This window comes from Manacus candei, unplaced genomic scaffold, assembly GCF_025592945.1.
Source record: "Manacus candei isolate 608988 ecotype Guabito, Panama unplaced genomic scaffold, ASM2559294v1 h1tg000037l, whole genome shotgun sequence".
In the NCBI taxonomy this organism is placed as follows: domain Eukaryota; kingdom Metazoa; phylum Chordata; class Aves; order Passeriformes; family Pipridae; genus Manacus; species Manacus candei.
Genome location: NW_026138085.1, coordinates 18,105,013 through 18,127,094, shown reverse-complemented (window position 1 = coordinate 18,127,094; position 22,082 = coordinate 18,105,013). Strand labels below are relative to the sequence as shown.

General features: G+C 38.0%; 1 protein-coding gene across 2 annotated transcripts in view; it reads right to left on the bottom strand.

Annotated features, from left to right (window-relative positions):
• GABRG2 (gamma-aminobutyric acid type A receptor subunit gamma2) overlaps positions 1-22,082 on the bottom strand; it is a 61,151-nt gene that overhangs the window by 16,435 nt on the left and 22,634 nt on the right. For both annotated transcript variants that reach the window (XM_051794126.1, XM_051794125.1), the window contains 5 exons: positions 21,873-22,021; positions 20,170-20,237; positions 19,196-19,416; positions 16,518-16,600; positions 15,680-15,817 (listed from right to left, as the gene is read on the bottom strand). In XM_051794126.1, coding sequence (XP_051650086.1) covers positions 15,680-15,817; positions 16,518-16,600; positions 19,196-19,416; positions 20,170-20,237; positions 21,873-22,021 — 659 coding nt within the window. The remainder of the gene's footprint in view (positions 1-15,679; positions 15,818-16,517; positions 16,601-19,195; positions 19,417-20,169; positions 20,238-21,872; positions 22,022-22,082) is intronic.

The window sequence follows — 22,082 nt, the reverse complement described above, 5'->3', positions numbered from 1 at the left end:
CTTTCCCCCCGAGGTTTAGCGGCAAAATATCACTGTTGTGTCATAGAGAAGTTGTGATTTGAAATAAAACCCTGTAAATGTTTAGTCTTTAGGACAAAGAAAGAATATCTGCCATGGCATTCCAGATATTTGCTTGCAAGAGACTTGAAGCACAAGGACACTGTGCCAGTCCCTACCTGGCTGCTGGCATTCCCCAGAGAATGGACCAGCCACATTCATTGCTGGAACAGCACAACAAGTGTAGGGAGTGATTTCTCCTAAAAATCTAATCGTGGAAATTCTAAATGTCCGTTTCTAAGCTGTGATTATACTTTGATTATGTAATGAGGTAAAACAATGTTAAGATTTTGACAAAGGTTGCACTGAAGTCCATTTATATAAGATTATCTCTGCGATTCAGATAGCTGAAGCCTGCCTTTCAATTTACATTCCGAAGGATGAATCCCAACTGCATTGCACAGCTGGATGGAGGGCAGGGGATAGGAGGAGATTTGCTTTTGTTCTGCTGCTTTTAGAAAGTAAGGTGAATGTCTATGTGTGAATATGTCTGACATCAAACACCTTGATTTCCTGTGGGAGCACAGAGAAGAGAACTGCAATTAGTTTATGTTTGTGAAATGACAATCTCAGCTGATGAAAATTCTGCAAAATGAGATGAATCATTACAGTCATCCAAGCAAATGAAATTTCTTTATATATGACATGACTTTCTGCCCAACAGTTCTGTATTTTGTTTGGTCCTTGGCCACTCATTCCACTTGAAGTGATGTTTTGTCAGTTCGTTTGACAGAATGTGTTCCATTTCTCATTAGTTTCTAATTATAGGAGGAAAGAATGTAATGTCACTAGACAGTGATTAAAATCTATTACTCCTGTTCCCACCTTCACTTTGGAATCACAGAGACAAGATTTAGCCTGAGAATTTTTTTTTCTGAAAAATGTCAGTATGTGGAAATGTATTGAGGAACTGAATGTAAACTTAGATGTGTTTGCTTCCAAGATTTCATCTGTGAATGCCTGAAGTCTGAGGGGAAAATGAACATAACTGACTCTATATATTTCCACATGATTTTTTTCCTAGTTTGCAACATAATTACAAACAACTGATTTTTTTGTTTGTTTTTGAAGGTGGGTAAGCTATTACATTGGCATTAGCAAACACAGGAGGATTTTTAGTGTGCAGGATTAATGCTCAGATGTGATAGCAGCACAGTGTAATAGGTTGCAACTGCTGTGAGCGAACCATTATGCTCCAGTGTGTAAATAATCTGCAATTTATAGAACCTTCTGCTCTCTTTCCCATCCCCCTCCTGCCTAGGAAGCATCAGGCAAGGATGAGAGCTCAGCATCTTCTCTCTGAATGGTCAGGAGTGGTTGGGTTTCTAAATGACCACTTTGCCTTAGTGTGATAGAAAGTCCATTGAGTTCAGAGGTGAGAAGACATGAGGATGACAGGAAATGTCGTGTAAGGTGAGAAAGGAGAGTCCCCATTTCCAGGCAGCCCCACGTGCTGGGTCTGTTCTGTCAGGAAGCTGCTGTGCCTGCCACGCTCAGGCCACCTGTGGCTCTGGCTCATCTGAAAGGCTGGTTGTTACCTGAATAGCTAAGGAAAAGCTCTCTGCTTCAAACACATTATGCACCTTTAGCAGGGCTCTGTGCATGTTTAACGTAACGACTTGATTCTTTTTAACTATCTAACCTATTGCCATAATAATACAGGTTTTGAGATAGTGTAATCACCAATGTAAGGAAATAGGAAATATGTTTTGTCATGTTTCACCCATTTCAAGGTACCCAGATGGTGTACCCACCTGCTGTCAACATCCAACCCTGCTTGCTACAGGGACAGTTGGAAATAACTTTTATTTCCATACTTCAAAGCATGAAGTACAACACATCTCTCGTGCTTTAGATCAAACACACTATCAGAATTCTGAAATAGCATGACATAAGAATTGTCAAAGCTATGTAAATTTTATCATGTTGAAATTTTATCACGTTGAAATTTTTAGCATTTTGCATCTAGGGAAAAAAAGTACATCGTGTTTCATGTGGTGGTAAAGCACAATATTTATACCATACTGTGGGTCTACGTATTTGGACTTACTGGACAACTGTGCAAGGGATTTGTCTGAAAAGAGAGTGTGGGCAGCTCCAGATCAACGTAAGATGTAAAAATGGGATTTAAGTTAAAGGTGACACTTTGAGGCCTAGGTCAATGACTGCTAATAAAAATTATATACAGGTCTATTTGTTAATGCCACAAGAGGAAAAGAATGAAGTATTTAAATTTTTTGGTCTAAATGACAAATGTTTTACTGATATGTTGGAAAACTCTTGAAATTAGTTTAATGAGCTTTGTGCAGGATTTGGTTGCTGTAATGACTGCACAGGACTAATGTAGTTCATAAAACACTTCTTAAATTTGCTTTTTCATCCTTATAAATTGTCTTGCACAGCAAAGGTCATTCTTGAATTTCTCTGAATGCTTTTCATTTGGAAAGAAGACGAATTTGAGGATATACTCCATTTAATCTTTGATCCAGATGTTTCCAGTTATCTTAGTCAGAGCCAGGAGACAGTAGACCTGAGGCTGCAATAAAAGTTAATGTTTTCTTCTACTTCCTCTCCAGAGGAGAGAAGGTATGATTGCATGGAGGCAATTTTCTGCAGGAGAGCTACAGATTTCATGGATTCATTCTGTCTGTTGGTGTTTAGGACTACTTAGAAGAATTTTTGACAAAAATATGACAAATGTATTTGGTTTTCAATTTGAGATATTCTTTTAGAAGAGACTATTGTCGACTTACACTTGAGCAGTAAACACTACCCTCCTTCTCCTGCTCTCAGTTTGCCTGAGGACAAGACCTGCTCTGTGTGCAGATTCCAAATTGTTTCTGGTTTATTAAGTATTTTGTGTTGCAGAAGCCAGGTGCAAACCTTCAACTATGTGCAAATTAGTCTTGTTCACGATCACGGTTTAGAGGTAACAGCAGAAACATCCACTGGCAAAAGCAGGTGTTGCAAAATAGTCTAAGGTGTGATTGGTGAAGAAATGAAATGCAAAATACTAGCTCTAACAGAACAGTTATTTATATGCTAAGAAAGCAGATGACAAATGTGTTTGGGTGTATTTTTAACCTCTTAAACTTTCTAGGAGGATATTATTGACATCAGGTAGAAAGTAAAATTGCTGAGGGAAAGAAAAAGAAGCTTTACAAACCAGCATGTCTTTAGTTATTCAAGGGGGGGGAGGGGAGGGAAGAAAGATTTTTAAAATCAGGGAAGAAATAAAGGCCCTGAAGTAGAAGGAACTAGGTTATGATTGAAATAGTAAATAAATGTAGAATTAAAGTAGAAGATGTAGGAGAAATTGAGAAAGAGAAATTAGTAAAAATGTCAAGCAATGAAATAATGTTATAAAATGACACTTACTACCAAGAGTAAGATAAGCCACAAGCCCACATGCAACAGGCCCAAAGGGAAAAAGAGAGTTGAAGAGGATGCTTAGTTTGAAGATCATCTCTCAGAAGAGACAGCTATGAATCATGAATAATTTATAACCAGTGTTGCCATTTGAAGTCAAACAGATCAAGCCTAGGATGTAAAAAAATTCTTTAAAGACTACAGATACCATCTTGAAGCTTCAGCTACCAGCTTCACGGGAATAAAGGTAGAGCTTCCAGGTGTATGTAATCACCCTAGTCCAAATCCTACAAGGTATTTAAATGGCTTGCTCTTTTCAAGAGGAGCCCTTTGAAGAACTATTTATTTCTCAAATAGACATATTCGGGATAACGTTCACAGCTACTACAAAACAGTTCCCCTGGGATCTGCATTCCATGTCGAAGTGTGTACACCATCACACTGCATGTTTTCAGGCCAGACAGTGCAACCTCTTCATCTTTTCTTAAAAGTGAGGTTGTGACACTGTGAATCCCATGGGTTATGTCTTTTTAAGGCTTTCTTCTCTTAGCATTTGAAAATGTTATGTCCTAGAAAGCTGTTAAGAATGAACTGGCAATTCTGAATCTGAAACGCAGTGTGGCATCCAGAGAGGGATGTGTTTGTAGTCCCACAGGAACACGGGGAGGGAGCTGTGGGTTGAGCTTTGCCGTGCAGGCTGGAGTGTGCCCTGCAGAGCAGTGATGGAATGTGCAGTCACTGAGGGAGAGGCCTTTGGGAGGGCTCCTGCAGTGTTTGTTAGAAGTTCAGATGCTGCATTTGTAACTCCCCAGAGAGATGAGGCTGGGACAGGTGCTGGGCACCAGAGAAGGTTAAAATGCCCCAAAGAGTCCTCCAATGCTTTTTGCTTTTATCTTTCTGTAGAGGTTGCTGGACTCCAGGGCGAGATGATGGGTGACATGCAGAAATGAGGCAGTGGTCATTCGTACCTTGCATGTGTAGCTTGTTATAGAGATTCTCTGTGAAACAGTCATGATGTTACCTCAGACTCCACAAGAGAGAAAGGCACTCAAAATGCAAGAGGCAAAGCAATAAAATTACAAGCATTAATTTCTCACACCCAACAAAATAGTATTTGCTTTGAGGGGCTCATGAGTTTCCTGGAAGGCATGTACCTATGGAAATGCCATCCAGCTACCTTTAGGAAAGCACCATTCCCACCAGTGTGGCTCCTCCATGGGCTGTGCCCAGCAGCTGGGGCCCTTCTAGTTCAGCTCTGCTGCCACACTCCCCAGCAAGAACTTGGCCCTTCATAGGCACATATTGCAGGTGGGACAGAAACAGTTGCCCAGAGAGCATTTAAATACTGTTTTTACTCTTTTTCACTCTACTGAAGTCAGAGGCTTGTTTTTTTGTCATGACTTTCAGTTTTTACCATGGAAATGACAGCCGTGTTCTCAAATTGCATCCCAACTGTTCCCAGCCAGACCAATTTTAAACATTTTATTTCTAGAAGTTCAAAAGAAGATGACTGATGGTAGTTTTTGAAAAATACATGTTTTACTGATGTAGTTTCCTCCCTGTTTCTTGATCCTAACATTTCTATGTGAACAACTTTTTAAGCCAAGTGAATGTTTGAAAATATGAATACAGGTGTAAACAAAGTTCTCCAAGCAGTTCCCAACACGAAACAATTTATTTGTTGTTTATTTGTATTAGTATGAGCTAGCAACCCTGATTTTGGAATAAAATTCTCCTATCATAGGAATTTTATCTAGAAGAAAAAAGTTTGTATCTCCCAAGTTTACATTTCCAGAGTAAATGAATTATAGAATTAGAGCTTTGCCATATCAAAAATAATATTGCTTATTGCCCTTTACTGAAAGGCTACTTTTTCCTTTAAATTGATTTTTATACTGTACTGTAACTTTTTTGCGTGGATAGTCCCTGCAGCACTGCATTCAGACAGGTATATTAACAACTATTGTACATTCATCTTTGATTTTAGCTAGTACAGGTGGAATGAAGCTCCCACATTCAACTAGCCTAGTCTGAAGTGCAGGCTCTGTCTATGAAGAACTTCATATTGGGCTGAATTTCCTTATTTTCAAAGGTGTTAGAGTCAAATATTATTTTAAGTACATTTCTGTGTAAAATTTTTGCTCACAAGTCTGCTAAAGGATCTTCTCACAAAAGTTGTGTATATTAGAATATTACTTTCTCTTTAATTCCACACACTAAATTCAAACTCTTTATCTGAACTATGCATAAAAATTTGCCATTCTTCAATCTACAAATATTATGCTGAACACTTCTCAGATTATTTCAGTTGTTTCCTTATTTCAGTTTAATTCCCGATATTCTTATTGGGATATTTTGGCTCATAGATCTTAAATCCCATCTGGAGGTTGGAATTACAATGGCTTGTAAAATGTAATTAAAATTGAGGTAAATAATGAATAGCTCTTTTTTATAAGCCTCAAAACTGGTATTGTTTAGGCTTTAGTTAAAACTTACAGAAGTACATTGCTTTTTATCCTGTTCATCTAAGAGAAGTCAAGGTCATATTATCTCAGGCAGTCCTTGATTCTAATTCTGAAAATATTGATCTATTATAAGTATTAAGACAGAAGTTGCAAAGTGTCAGAAAGACAGATAGGGGAATTTGAGGGACTGTCATATAATGGGGCTGCTGCTTTCCACAACATCAGCAACTCCATACAGTCCTCCTCCCTAGAAGGGTTAAGAAATGACTTAGAGAACACCTGTGAGGTGCTTTCAGCTGCTGAAAATGGCATTTACATGTTGACTAGACAGCAGGGAATTCTACCATGAGATGCAAATCCACAAGAAATTGTCCCTTTTTCTCACAGATCTACACATTCTTACTTAATTATCCCTAGAGAAAATCTCTTATTACACCAGGAAACAAAAATCCACTTTAAACTTCCAAGGCTGTGTCAGTAGGAATGAGGTGGGCCACAAAGACATGAGGTAAAGATTTTTCCCCTCCAAACTGCCCAGTGTCAGCAGCCCAGCATTCCGTGGAGTGGGCACTGTGGGTTGCAAAGCCAGGGCAGGCAGAGGAGGTTCCAGAGGGGTGGGAACTGCTGCAGGTACCAAACTACAATCAACAAGAACACATTATTTGCAATAGTCAAGTTTTTTGATAATTTTCTAATTTCTTGGAACTATATCCGAGAAAGAACAAAGAGCAAATGCTGACTAATTTCCTGATAATTTGTAGTCACTAGCATTAAGACACACAAAGGGTGTTGTGGTACTTCATGCATTAAATCTTGAAAAATATTTTCAGATTCTTCTATGTAGGGCATGACACAAGAAAGTATTATTACATCAATTTTATCCTGTAGCTCTTTAGCCTTAATTATGCAGTTTTCTTGAGAGTAGCAAAGAACTCACTTAATAGACTGTATCACTTTTTGAGATAAGTGGCATATTTATAGCTTCTGTAATGTACATTGAAATGAGGACAATTATAGCTTGTTTCAAACGGCAGCGTTAAAACACACTATTTACAATTAAGATTTAGTTTTAACAATACAAAATGAGGGAGCTAATGTTTGAGAAATGTACAATGATAATGACAATTATTTGAATGTTACTGCCATGCTTAACATTATTCTACTCTACTCCTCTGTGAGCATGTGTTGTCAGCATTGTAGGATGGGTTTGTGGAATTGTGTAGATAATGTGTATCTAAAAATGGAAGTAGAACATTTTCTAGTCACAAGGTACAGCAGAGTGGTTTGTACATACTGTATGTACTGTAGTTTGGACATACTGTACACATTTTCATTTAACATTTTCTCTTTGACCCTCCCATTTTATTTGATTTAAAAAAATAAAAATGAAAGCTCATTGAGAAGGTCTCTTTAAACTTAGTTGTGTTAATTTAGTTTCATTCACTTTTTACATGGGATATTTGGCGGGATTTGAGTGTTATCAGCTCTCATGGATGCTGCCTGGCCCTTGTTACACAGACTTGTCTTGCTTCCACCCAGCCCTTCAGTTATATCTGTTCAAACCCAGTGACAACCTCCCCCGACAAAACAGCATCTTAGATAAGTAGGTTACTAAAAATGCTCTGTAATGACAGGAGATTGGGAAGCTCGAAACTGCACTTGCAAACTGAAGGGATTGAACTAAGAACAGCCTTAGAGCATATGTTTATTATTTAGGACATATATGTGCTCCAGGCAAAACTAAACCTATTTCAACTAACTATCCCTGCACTATACACATCATGAACACAGAGCTGTCATCATCTTCAAACATCCATAATTAATTTATTTTTCTCCACTAAAAGAGCGGGAAGATGATGAGTAATGTAAGACCAAGGGAAAAAAAAGTGAAATTATCTTATAATCACTATACTACAAACATATTTTTTTGTACATGCAAAGGGTCTGGAAGTGAAACATCAGTGCAGGAACTGACTGTCAGATCCAGACTGATCAATTCACAGATTACAGAGATTATCTTGTGACTTTACCACTGAATGTACTTACTCACTCTAAAAGATAACTCCCCTAAAAATGCTTAATGTTCAGAGTTATTTTAATGCTAAAATAATTGTGACTATACATTGTTCTCTAACTACCAAGCCATTGTGTCTAATCCTTTTGAATAAAGATTTGTCCTTGCAATTCATCATAATTACATCTGGCTCCAACTGGAAAGGGTGACATTACAGTGTTTTCTCTTGTGATGTTTCTGTGGAAGTCAGTCATTATTTGGAGTATGATGATTTCATTTTACCAAACAGGAATTATAAAAGGGAATTGGGATGTTAATATGCTTTGTGTCTCAAAGAGTCATCAGTACTTATGAAAATATATACATAGGGACATTAGAGGCATTACAAAAATTCGTGTGCTTAGTTATTTGCAGGAAAAGTTTCAAGATATAGACTTACTCTGCTAACTTGCTGATTTTATCATAAAATTAAAAGTATTCAAAATTCAATTTTTCTTTATTTTTAAATAATTTAAATTTCTTAAAAGATCTAATTATTTTCTTGCTATTAAATGAACAAATATTATTTAAAGGCACTGTTCTATTCTATCCACAAAACTATATTTAATGCAAAACCAATCTTGCCTATAATATCTGTGCTTTTGTAATTACCCAGTAATGGGTTCAGTGAAAACACTTGTCAGACCCCACATTATCCCTTTTTTTCTGGTTACTTGTACTTTAATTCTTTTTATCCTTAGCTGCCCTTTCTAAAGCTCAGTTTAAACTCTAGCAAGCCATGCTTTCAGATATGGCAAACCTTAGGAAAGACAGACTCAGAAAAAAAACGTGACCCTCAAGAGTCTGTTCAGTTGGGAAGTCATGCTGGGGCAGATTGGACATGTTTTCAGAGCCCACAACCCTTTTCCTCAGGGACAGTCAGGATTTCACTTTGCCAAGGTGAGTCAGTTGACATTCAGTCTAGGAAAAACCGAGGATAAAAAAAAGGCTGAATTACTGTCACTGGAATTTTAAGAAAGCCTTTAACCCCTTTCAAAAGATGAAAAATAATCATCAAAGAGCCTTTCAACTCTTTATATGATTAGTTAGAAGCAGGTGGGCTTGAATGCATAAACCTGAAGCTATATAGATACAAACCTGAACAAAAAGGTCAGATTCTTTCAACCTGGGAGAATCTGAAACATACTGATTCCCCAGAAATAGTGGCTTTTTTCCCCCCCTATTAAACCAAGAAAATCTGACCTGTCACTGTGACAGAGATAGCAAGGGAAAGGAGTGTTTTTGCTCTAGGAGCTTTTTTGCATTAACACCAGTGGTGAAGTTCCTTCACCCTCAGTCTCGGCTCCATCGCTGCTGCCATGGCTTGGGGTTCTCACCTCTCACCATCCAACTCTTTCCAAGGATCTGACAGCAACTGGCAAGAGGATGGAAATGTTTCTCACATGGGTGCAGCTACCCTTGTCACAGAAACTGGAAAGATCATTTTTATTGTTGTAATAACTGAACATAGAGCAGAAGAACGGGCAAAACCTGGTTATTAATTATCCATGTGGCTCGGATCCAGAGCCTTCCTTGCTGGATATGTCATTTGTGTTAAATTCCCTGGCCTCAGCCATGGTAAGGGAGCATGGATTTTCCTATGGTTCTGCTGTCAGAGGAATAGGTCTGTGGTGATTTGAAAAGAAACTACAGACCAGATGATGAACAGAGAGATGGCTGAATGACTAAAGAAAGTGGGAATGCAACTGTGTAGATTTTCAGGCAAGGCTGAAGCAGCCAGTACAGAACAGCCCCAAATGTAGCTGACTTGAGTCCTTCCCAGCCATGCCAGGATTCCTCTGTCCCTCGTTTGCAGTTCATTGAACAGTTTCTTGGGATGTCTTTGGTTTGTCCCTATAGTCTTGTCTGCCTCTGCAGGAATTATACAAGGAGAAATGGTTCTAAGGACTTGTGGCTTCGCAGCTCTGAACAAGTGCGTGTACACAAGTGTTGAATGCCTGCATGGCAGGGAGAGTGCAAAAAGCTGCTTACTGAGTTAGTTCATTTATGCAGTCATGGGAATTCATCTGTAAATAATTATTTGCCACCCAATTAACCAACCTGGATGAGAAAATGCAGAATATACAACAGGTATGGAATGAGGGAATTGTAATGCATTTTTGCTTTTTGAAGATATGATCCTGAAATGTAGATTATTTTCAATGAACCAACTTTTCAATAGCTAAACTTTAGCAAACATCCATTAATTGCTAGGTTTGATGGATGACTGACCAGACAGGAGTATCCAGATTATTTGAGAAAAATTTGTTATTCACATTCTAGATATGTCTGTTCTTCCTTATACTTCAAAAAACATATACAATAATCAACCCGTCCTAGAACCTGGGGCTGTATATGGGGCTTTCAGGGATTTCTAGGTGCAGTGGCAATCCACTTATGGCCATTTTTTAGTGGCCTATCTCCCAACACAGATCTTCAAATATGATTTGCAACTGTCATGTTATATTTTGCCTTATTAAAGAAGCAAAAGAAGACTCCTGTTTTTTTGAGCATTATGCAATCTCTGGGGACTGCTTGTCTGCCAACAGTTCAATTCATTACAATACAACACTAAAATAAAGTATAAAGGCCTGCAAATACATCCTCTTCCACAAAATAATAGCCTTGACCACATTTTCCTGATAAAACAGAAACCAGACCCAGATCTATTTATGTGGCTTAATAGATGCATAGGAAGATAAATATTTAATTACCAATTTGACACTGTTTATCAGTTATGAGCAATACACTTCTCTGGTGCACAGCTCTGATTAGCTCTGTAAAACCCAGGACAGGAAGGAAATAAAAAGGCGTTTAGATATATTGGCTGACCAGTCTTGTGGATCCTGTGCAGCTTGTTGGACTGCTATTTATTGATTAATCTTATAATGCCTTTGTATCTAATTAAAAATTTGGGACAGGCTCTGTAAATAAGCTGTAGACAATGTCTGGTGTAAAAGAGGAACTACCCAGTCACAGAAATGAACTGGGAATACCAGAAGCTCCGTCTGTCCTGAATAATTACACATGTGGTTTGCATAATACAGTATTTTTTACATTCAAAACCACTGGAATAGTGAGCAGAAATCCAGTTTGTCTAGTTCTAGTATTTTTTATGAAATTCATAAAGCTAGCCCTTTCCTCCTGTTCTGTGATGCAATTTCATAAGCCCTCTGATTTTAGGGTTTCTACTATCTTCCCAGAAGCAGTGGGTTTTGCAGCAGTATCACATTCTCTATCCTTCATGGACTTCTACAGCCACCCAGAATTTTTTTCTAACAACTACTGATCTTTTTATGTTTCTGCATTTGATTATTTCCTTCCTAAATCTTTCACTCTTTAACTACAGAAACTACTTTCAAATTTTGAAATGTTCCTGTTTTCCTGTTCCCAAAGTGCAACGTGTCCTGATCAATGTAATCCACGTGTGCATTATATTTTGCAAACCTTATGCTTCTGCAGCACTTGTTGCGTTGCAGTAGCAATCAGAAAAATTAAAGCTTATTCTTCTCATTGGTCAAATCTGAGTTGACAGAGTTCTCTAGAAAAACTTCCTTGAAGCCTCTCATTAGCAACAGACACCTTTTGTTCTCTAAGGTGATTCTAGGTAAGCTCTATAATATTTTCATTTTGACACCCAAAAAGTAAGGAACAGCAGCATTTGCTCATACGTTTCACAAGTGGTGAACTCGCTGGCCAATTTTCTCACCAAATTTGTTTCTTATTTTGAATTCACAGTGAATATAAAAGGTCAGAAATTATATACAGAATAGTTCTTAAGGCTAAACAGAACAGACATTCGTTTGAATTAAATGTACTGTGCGATACTGTGCTTCTCTTTATTTTTCCACTCTTTTTATACTTAGTGTCCACTTCCTGCCATATTCGCCAGCTAGTTTTACATTTGCCCCATGTATAGAGCGTATATGTAATAAATCACACACTTCAATAGCTAAAGACACTGTAAGCATAACATGAACTCTGAACTATGTCAGTAAAGCAACCTCAGTATTAGTTTTGAAGTAGGATTTTACAAATCTGTTGCTTTCTTTGTAAGGGCTACCCATGGCATCCAAATTTTGCAATGTGGTGAATTTTTGTTCCCTAGACTTTTCCATTAGCTCATCCCTTTTTTATTGGAGGATCTCATTACCATTCAGTGGAGAGGGCCTTACACTGTGAGCACAAAGGTCACACAAGAGAAATGGTAGTTTCCTTATAAATGACTGAGGTATGCACTGTTTGAGAAATGATTGTGGACATACTTCAATAATACAAAAAAATCTTAAAAGCCATCTCAGTTTCTAAGTGTATGAAGTCAACTGTATTAGTTCATGCAACTCAGATGATATTGTCTTAGCGTGTATTTTATTGCAAATTACCTAAACTAAACCACTGCTGTTTACACAATGTAGATTGTAGTAAAAAAGCAAAAAATATATCCAAGTAACGTGTATGGACTATTCAGTCATTTTAATGAAATGTTCACAGGGCAGAAGGTTTTGAGTTTACTTTTCTTAACTATCACCACAATTTCTGGACATTAGCTAAGTCATTTCTTACTGCTTGGTCAGTGACTGTGGAAGAAAATTACAGTTCTAAGTAAATGTTTAGTTTGGATAATTTGGAGGGAAAGGAGCTGCCACTTCAGGATGACTCACTTCAGACAAGAGAAACAGGCAGGATGGTTTGTAATACTCCAGTTGCTTTTTTCCTGCTGTTACTGGGATTTGCTGACTATTCAGGGACAGAATTGTGACATCTGGCCCTTTCAGTTAATCTTCTATTTCTGCAGTGCGTGCAAAGGAAGAGCAGCAGATAAATGAAGTCATTTCAGCAAGTGCATCAGGTTTCAGGAAGCTCACACTCAAACAAGCCTTGTCCTTCTCTGCCCACAGCTCAGCCCAGAGCTCAAATGTCCATCTTTGACATGACAGAAAGAGAGTGAGGGAGTTTGGAATGGCCAAATCTCAGCCACCCTTTCTAGTTCCCTGCTCCGAACGAGCAGAGCCCTCAGGGACTGGCACTGGGAGTCTCTGGGAGGAATGAGGCCAGAAACAAGAATTGGTTTTGAAATGGAGTAAATGGAGATATGGAAAGTTTACTCCAGTTTCAAATGCCTTAACACTATCAGCAATGGGACTGATATTAGTTTCTACCTAAATTCTGTTCTATACAGCACTGAAAATCGTTGCATAAAGTCTTAGCACTTATTTTGGCTGTATGGCCATTGAAACATTAAACTGGTGTACTCAGGCTTCATTTAGGTTTCAAATAAATCTATAAATTTGGAATATTTTTCCTGTCTTTTCTTTTAGTGAAACTCTACTGCAAATACGTGCATGTTAAGAGAGTATTTTTAAGTAGAGTATGGGTCTGGCTGAGGAATATTGGACTTAATGTAGCTGCCAGTATGCTAATATGTCACTTAAGTAAGCAATGAACACTCTTTAGGCTCTACCAGCTTTACCAAAATATTTGTAAGAGATAGAGCAGACTCATAACAATCCCTATTTTGTTGTTGGGTTTTTTCCCCCACCTTCTAGTCATTTAGATACCACACCTAGATCAAAATAAACTGTAGTTTTGTGTATCTGTGGTCATAAAAACAAGAGGAGCAAGGAAAAGGTAACTGCAGAAGAAGAAATATATACACAGGACATTTTCCCAAGTTTTTATACACAGCAGGTCTCTGAGAGCAGCTCAGCAGGCTGAGTAGCTTTCATGGGCATTTTGTCCTAGGAATTGAGTGACTCTCTGCTGCTTTAAAGTGCATGCTAGCTGCTAAATACTTCCTTTTTAATGCAAATTGGGTGGACTGGTGTGTGTCATCATATGAAAAATTACACATAAAACATTATGGCAGTACTTCAGGTGAGTACTACAAGCTTGAATGGATATCCCCTGGGGGGGGGGAAAAAAGTTTTCTTTGCATGAAAAAGTGTATTTTTGCTTTCTAAGTTTTACTGTTTCCCAGAATGTACCTTGTTCACATTAACAGAACATCAGAGTGCTTTTGATTCACCAATGCAAGATGTGCTGACTCAGGGGATATGGAACTTGTAGCATGTTAAGATTTTATTATTTTCTATCTCTGGTCAAAAGAAAAGTTGATTAGAGATTCTGCTCAAGCAGAAAATTAATGAAAATAGCAAATAAAGGAAACTCGAATGAGGGCTGAACTGTCGCTAGTTTTCAGTCTGGGCAGGATGAGACTTTAGAACGCACTTGGATACACTGCTGCCTTTTGTGCAGTCCCAGGGGAGATGTATTGCTGGCTACATTTTTGCTTTGAGAGCAACGTGTGATGTCTAATGGTGGTTATTAACAGCTCTGGCTCACACACATGCTGCTCTCCTGTCCTGTTTTGCATCTTTATATTTATTTTCCTGGCAAAACGAGAAAAGTTAAACGCTTTCTTGAATTTCTGACTAAATATCTTCCTTGGCTAAAATGGAAGAAGATACCATTAGGCAAACATGGCTACAGCTGGGAGGCTACATTCCACTTTTTCCACCAAGTATTCAGACTTGGAAGGGACCCACCAAGATCACCGAGACCAACCCTTAAGCGAATGGCCCCTATGGGGATTGAACCCCCAACCTTGGCTTTATCAGCACCAGGCTCTGACCAACAGAGCCAAGCCACAGTTTTGCCCTGCTCATAAGACTAAACTTGTCATTGGTACTTAATGTCCATGATTCAGGAGTTGGAACTTGAAATAATTCTCCACCTCTTTCTTTGCACATCTGTGCAATGCACAGCAGGCTCCTCTCAGCTCTAGTGCATCTCACTTCATATAACAGCAATGCTGGCCTTTTAGAAATAAAATGGGTGGGGGTATTTCTGAAGCCAGAATTAACACAGATGTCTGAATTTAAATTAATATACTTGCCAGATCAATAAAATAAGGTGAAAATTGGAAGTAACCTGAAAAAAACCCAAACCTGCTTACATTTAATTCTTCTTTTTGAAAATAAGAAATAAAAGACAAGAGATACCATGCATCTACAATCATGTTAATACGCAATTCCTCTTTAAATCCTTTCTCATAGTCACTGATTTTCTTTCCACTGAGAAATAAAAAAATATATATTCCTAGAATAATATGTTTTTCTTCTTAGTTAGTAGAGTTAAATTTTTTTTTTACTGAATGCAGAGTTCTTCATTTATCATTTTAAATTCCATTACCTGTTTCCAAGGAGATGGAAATATGCAGGAAAATCATCTGAGACTCTGATTTGTAAGCCTGTTGTCTTTAATGAGAGTTGAATGTGTCTTTTTTAAAGAACAAAGTAAACTTAGAGCCTCTGTAGTAAAGAGGTTGGGATTTCCCATTTCATTTGTGTGCAGGCCTACTTTCTGTGTCTGGAAGTTGGGAGGGGATCATAAAATGTTCCCCTCAGTATCAGATCATCGTGTAGTGGCTCAGCTCTGCTGTTTTCTCCACTGGAGCAGTGGAGGAACTTCCCTCGCCCACCCCCCCTTGCAGTGGTGGTTTCTGCCAGCAGTCCCATGTACCCCTGGAGGATGGGAATGGACAGGAAAGAACTTGTTTTTCTGCCTGTGAGCTGTTCAGAAATGCTAAAGCCTGAATGGTTTCACAGATATTTAAAAGCCTGTAATTGTACTGAGAAGTGCCAGTGCTAAGTTCTAACCAGAGATCTCTGTCTTGGTTTGATTCTTTTAGTAAAATCCGAAATGAACCTGGGGGTAAACACATCAGTTGTCTTACCTGAAGTAGTTTTCACCACCTCAGTTGTGTTTCTTAATCCTGTGAAGGCGAACTGATAAAGCCTCCAGGACCTGGTGTCCCCCACCTCGACCGAGCTGCGCTTCCACTGGTAGATGATCTCTTCTCTGGGGTACCCATCTTATTGCAATGGGAGATACAGAAGCTTTGGTTCAGAGTCAGTGCTAGGGTTGGGTGTACTTGGGGCAGTAAAAATACTACTTTTTATTTCTGAAAAACCTGGAGAAGCATATTGCAAATAAATTATAGATATGTTTTCCTCAAATTACTTAGTAGTGCCTTTTACTTAATGACACATTTTATTTTATTAATTACAAATTTAAATCACATTTGAGATAAATTTTTCAAAAATAGCCTTTTCACTTTTGTGGACCCCATAGTATATCGTTTTTTCCATCCTTCAATTTTGGACAAAAAAAGTCTGCAGCTGGACCAGGAATTCACACCTTGACCTGACTGCAAAATGTCAAACTTGAGTCCAACTAGTGCAATAATAAAACACCTGTGCACAAACAGGGAGTGTAAGGCCACGGGACTTTGATGCTGAAAGTAAACATTTCTACTTTTATGCTCAGATATAAGCATAAACTAATCACATAGGTCCAGAAATTTGATTTTTTTTTTACATAGCATTCCTCAATTTTATTTGTGAACGTATGTGATCCACGTACTGAAAATAAGATCAAAATAAAAGTGAAAACCATTGGGCTATGTCTAATTAAGAACATTATCTTCACTGACTCTAAGAATGCAAATATAAATTTATAATAAGCAGTTCAGTATGGGGCAGAAAAGGGATATTTTTAAGCAAGTTACTTACAGCTTGAAAATTCCAGGGGGCAGGAGTGCACGTCCATTGGGAAGTTGTGTAACTGTAGCTGACACTCTGCATCAATTGTCAGCCTGAGAAGAGATCAGGATATACAGAATGCACTTGAGAAGTTTGTCCTGAAAGCTACATCATGGTAAGCAAAATAAGATTCTTCATAATATGGATCTTGACTATGAAATATATAAATATTATATATAGGGAGAGAGAGAGAGAGCAGAAGTAAGTTATTGAGAATTATGTAATTGTTTGAATATTCCAAGCATAGCAAGACATCATGGTTACCAATAACCAGTTTCTTTTTTGGTTACGTAGACCCTGATCATCTTTTCGGACTGTGTAACAGAAGAAGGTATTAAAGTTCTGTTCCTCTGCATCTGAAATGGCAGCATTACTCATGACTAACAAATCCATAAGTAGATATACAGGTCATCTCATGACCAGTGACAAATCTTTGTATCACAACATGCCATAATGCACTAGGGAAATGTATTTTCTGTGACCAAAATTCTATTTCCGAAATGACGGATGGCAGTCCAAATTTAGACATCTGCATCCAAGACAGCCACCTAGACTCCCTTCCCAGCTGGTGCAAAGGTGCTCTGAGGATACACTTCATTTCCTCCCAAAATACGACATTTGCATTACTGCAGAAGAAAAATGAACCGAAAGGGGTTTCTCTCCATTGAATATTAGGAGAGTGTCCATAATAACTCAGGTAGTGTAGGTGCTATAGATCAGGTGAAGTACTTTTAGAAATCCAGAATTAGATGAGATGTACCCCCTGATGTGCCTGCTAAAAACTCTACCATTTTTCATTCAGTCCCATCCTTGCCATGAGCAGCAGGATCTTGAACTTTGGAAAGGAGGGAGGAGGTGGGGTGAGAGAGGAAAAAAAGAAGAGGAGGAGAAATGTTTATTTGTTCCACGAGTCTCTAGGAAAACTGTAGGTTTCTGGTCTTTGCTGATCAGCCTGCGAGCTGGGTTTGTCTACAGGATCCTGAGTGTTCCTGCCTGCAAAGGGCTCCCTGAGTCTCACCCTGTGGGATGCAGGGGGGGTTCTGTGACCACCAACCACCAAGTTAATGAAGTCAAAGGGAAACATTAGGAATTTAGGAGCAAATCTAATTTCCTTGTTGCCCTTCCTCTTTTCATTTTCATCATCTTGAGTATCACAGATACTTGATTTCCTGCTGGTCAGGATGGTTCTTGAGCCTGGGGGGAGGTGACTGAGAAAACTCAATCAGCCCTTTCGAAGCTCTCTTCTCTTCAGAACAGAATCCCAGATGTGTTAAATCCCATTTCACTTGTGCTTTAAGCTGGATCAGATCCTTACTGGTGCTTACTGTGGCTCCCTAGCACAACTGAGTAAACACTCATAACAGAAAACTCTTTCCAAGTTCTATCAGATACATCTGCTTCTAGTGAGAGAACCTGAGGAATTTGAAGAGAAAGGTAACGAAATCCAAAGAGACAGTAGTGTAGCCAAGTTCAAATCTAACATTTCCAAAGTGGATCTAGGATCATTTTTATCACACTGACTTTGATTTGCATTGGACTTCAATTTCAATTGTTCTCTTATCTCTTCGGGTGATGCAACATGTGATGAATGTAAAATAACTATGAAATAAATCTTCTTTTTGTAATTCAGACAGCTGCAACGTTAAAAGGTTGTGTTAACCAAAGCCTCACCTCTATTCATTAAAATTATGAGTATAATTTTCTTCAAAACTTCCAGTCTAAAATCAGATGATCCTATGTCTATCATCTTTGATTCTATACTCTCATTTTAAATTATAAATAATCTTGACAAAATGTTGTATTTATCTGTTTTTTACATAAACTCAAGTATCATATCACATGAAAAAAAAAAAGTAAAAAACCCCAAACACTTAAGATTTTCCCATTTAGGAAGTATCTTATGGTGATTTGCAATATGATATTTGAGTTGTTACATATGGCACATGCTACACTTTAATGTAGGCACACACATAACTTAATTATTGAAAAGGGAGTCTGTCTCTGTAGGAAAGCTACACATGTGACTGCGAAATCTGGACATGAGCACAGCAATTTCAGGTTCATGAAAATTTTAGTGGAATGGGGCATATCCATAGGTTGGGATTAAACCTTAAATGTTCAATGCCGAAATGATAAACCTTACTCTCACGGGATATTTGAGGAACAAAATGCTTTTGCAGTGTTGAGCCTTATCTAGCTAAATTGTAGTTAATTCAGAATAAGACACCTTTGATGTATATAATACCTCCTTTTATACCATCTACTTAATTCAAGGAAAATTCAAATTTATCTGTTTAGTGGAATAAAAAGGTAAAAGACAGTAGGGACCAAACCAGTGGCAAACAATAAAACATACCTGAAAATTAAGAGTAATTACTGTAAAAATCTGTAATCATTTTAATATAGGAAGGTGACTATTGTGGAACAAGACAGTACAATCCATAGGAAGAAATAAAATTCTTTATTGTGCCAATATAACATAAATTTCATGCAATGACTATCTTCTAAATACTTCCCTTTTTCAGGGTTTTATGAATAAATAAACAGGAAACCCCAATGTTTTTTCCTTCAGGTTAGTGTCAAATGACCTGAATTCAGAGGGTCTTTCTCTGGCTTTCCTTACAGAAATTAAAGTTATGTGTAAATACCTCAATGTGTACAAGACTCTGCCGTCATTCCAGATCCTGAGCATCCTATTAGGAGTTGTTATCCAATGAGCATCAGCTTTCTTGGAATTTCGGAAGAATGTGTCTGGTATCCAAATCTTCCCAACCATGTTGCTGTTTAATCTGAGCACTTTTATAGTGCTGTTGAACTTCAGACGTCTGTCATACCACGTTTGGGCGAAAAATATATCAATTGTATATTCCTGTTGTGTTAACCAGAAATACTGATGAAAACATAGCACTCAGCATTTTACATAGCTCCTGATAAGCTTTCCTTAATTTCACATGAAAAAACTGAACTACAGAAGATGATCCTAGAACTGATAAAACCAATTTTTTTGTGAATTTTACAAAAGATTATTGTTTAAAACCAATTTTTCCCGTTATTTTTCCCACTGAGAGGTAAAACTAGGGTAAAATTGAGTGTCATATGCACCTTTCTAACTCTGTGTCCCCCCATCTCAACCCAGACCTGCTCAGGCCGGAGAACAATTACCTATTTCCTTGGATCTAGGACAGGAAAAGTTTGAGCTGACTGAACTGCCTGTGTGCCATGGTTATATCAGCAATGGGGAAGCCTGTGGAGAGGATCTGGGCTTTCTGTTTTTTATCTCTGGGTGGCAAGAATTATCGTATCACTGGTGAACAGCTTTCCTTATTTTGTAGCAATCTGGAAGCTCAGTTTTACAGGAGTTAAACTGTCCCAAAGCGTGTGAAAGTAGGGCACATGAAAGTGTGTGGATATGTTAAAAACTATTATTATTACATTTTTCAGCATAGAGCTCAGTTTTCCCATCTCGTAGAGATTTATACCTCATAATAGTCCTCACATTCATAATTACAATGAGGTTTTAAAAATAATACAGGTACAACACAACATTAGAACTAATGGAAGCTTTGTCATGTCAAAATGATGGAGACGTGGTAAGAAGGAAAACTGGCAATCATTTACATACCATGTTGATGGCATTCACAGGCCCAATGCTGTTTACATACATGTCAGTGTGAATTATTGTTGGTTTAACTGCAAGAGAAACACGAGAATCAGTGAAATGAATGAAGGTCAAAGTCAACTACATGGAAGTCAAACACAATCATATTATTATAGTACTTCTGGATGGCTGTGGTTGCCTCACATTTAAATGTGCATATACAATAAATACAGATTTGCAGCAATGTCTTCAGTTTGAAATTAGCTGGAGACACTTTGAGACAAATTCTTGCATCACTTATTCTATCAGAACTAATTCCTTTATGCTATGAGAATAAATACTGAAACAAATGTTGTTAGCTTAGAGTGACTCATATCTGACTGAGAGGATGTATATTTTGTGTCAGGTCACAGCAACACTGACAAAACACTATCAATGAGAACAAACATTTTTCTTATGGTGTTTTGGACCACTTGTTTTGCATTATAATGCCAAATGCAACATGACTGCTGTTGCCTGCAGAGGTGGCTGTAGGCAAGTAGCAATTTCAGGAGCCCAAAGCAAAATTAATACTCAAGGCTCTCAAACAGAAATGAAGAACAGTTGTTAGAATAAATTTATTTTGAAATTACTCTATTGTAGCTTTATTATTCTTATACACCTTGACTAAAACATGATGTTTTTTCTCAATTGCTTTTAAGAATGTCTACTTCCTCTCTGTTTCTGGAGTCTTGGATTGGGAGAATGAGTTCCTCTGCTAATTTACACTGTATATGTACATTGAAGGTTAAAGACTCATGTTATCCCCCACTGTGAAAAATTCCTTTGTTTATAAGCCTCTATAAACTTGTTAGAAACAGGTTCCTTCATTAACCTTGCTGCTCTCTGCTTTCCTGGGCCTTCCTCAGCCATGAAATCTCCCTGCCTTTTTCTATAATCTTATTACTGCTGCATCCTCTTCTCCAGAGGTATTGTCTGCCTGTGCTGTGCACACATGGGGCTTCTCAAACACACTTGCAGCAATTCAGATTTTTCTCTTTGAGCTCCCTCAGTAATCGATGGAGAGGAAGATTCCTGTAAAAGGTGATTCAGTCAGATAAGACTTCCATTATGAGTCCAGATCTAGGTCTATATACTTATGCTGGCTGTGGGAAACATCTGGGAAGACTGGCCTTGCCTGACTGCAGTTATTTTTTGTGAACCTCTTTCTCTGTGCCCCATTCATTCCCCTGTCACCTCTTGCCCTGCAGTGCAAGTCAGGGCCCAGGCTGGATCAGCCAGTGCAGACCTGCTGCCATTGGAGGCTCTGTATCCATCACATCATACAAGGATCAGGCTGTGGTATCCTCTTTTTGACCTTCCTTTTCAATACATTATTCGTGGTTCTCTAACACCCTCACTTAGGTATAAAAAGATGATAAAAACTTGCTTTTTCAGTCCCCAGAAGTTAAATTTAGAACTTCCTATGCAGGTAGATCATTACGGGCAGCCTGATTCAGCAATTAACAACAGTCTTATCAGATGTTTTAGGATAGATTCAGCAATCTTAATTTATGTCAGCTTCCAAATTCATGACTAATTTTCATGCCTCTGATGTTTTACTGCATTGTATTTTATTCTCATAACTACTTTGAATGGATTATGCTTCCTGTGTGCAATCATATGACATAAAAATTGCTTCTCTTCACTGCTTAATCCAAAGTCGTCTAGAAAGAAAACCGACATACCTCCTATGTCAGGTCTCAACTTGTTGTCATATCCTTCCAGCAAGCCATTTAAAATAAGAGTCACATCACTCTCATGGACTTTGGGAGTCAAAACCCAAGTCTTATTTGAAGTGTAATCTTCATAATCATCATCTCCCTTCTGGGTGGAACTAATAAAGAAATAAAAATGAAGAAATAGCCTTGAGAAATACAAATTGGCAGGTAACTTTT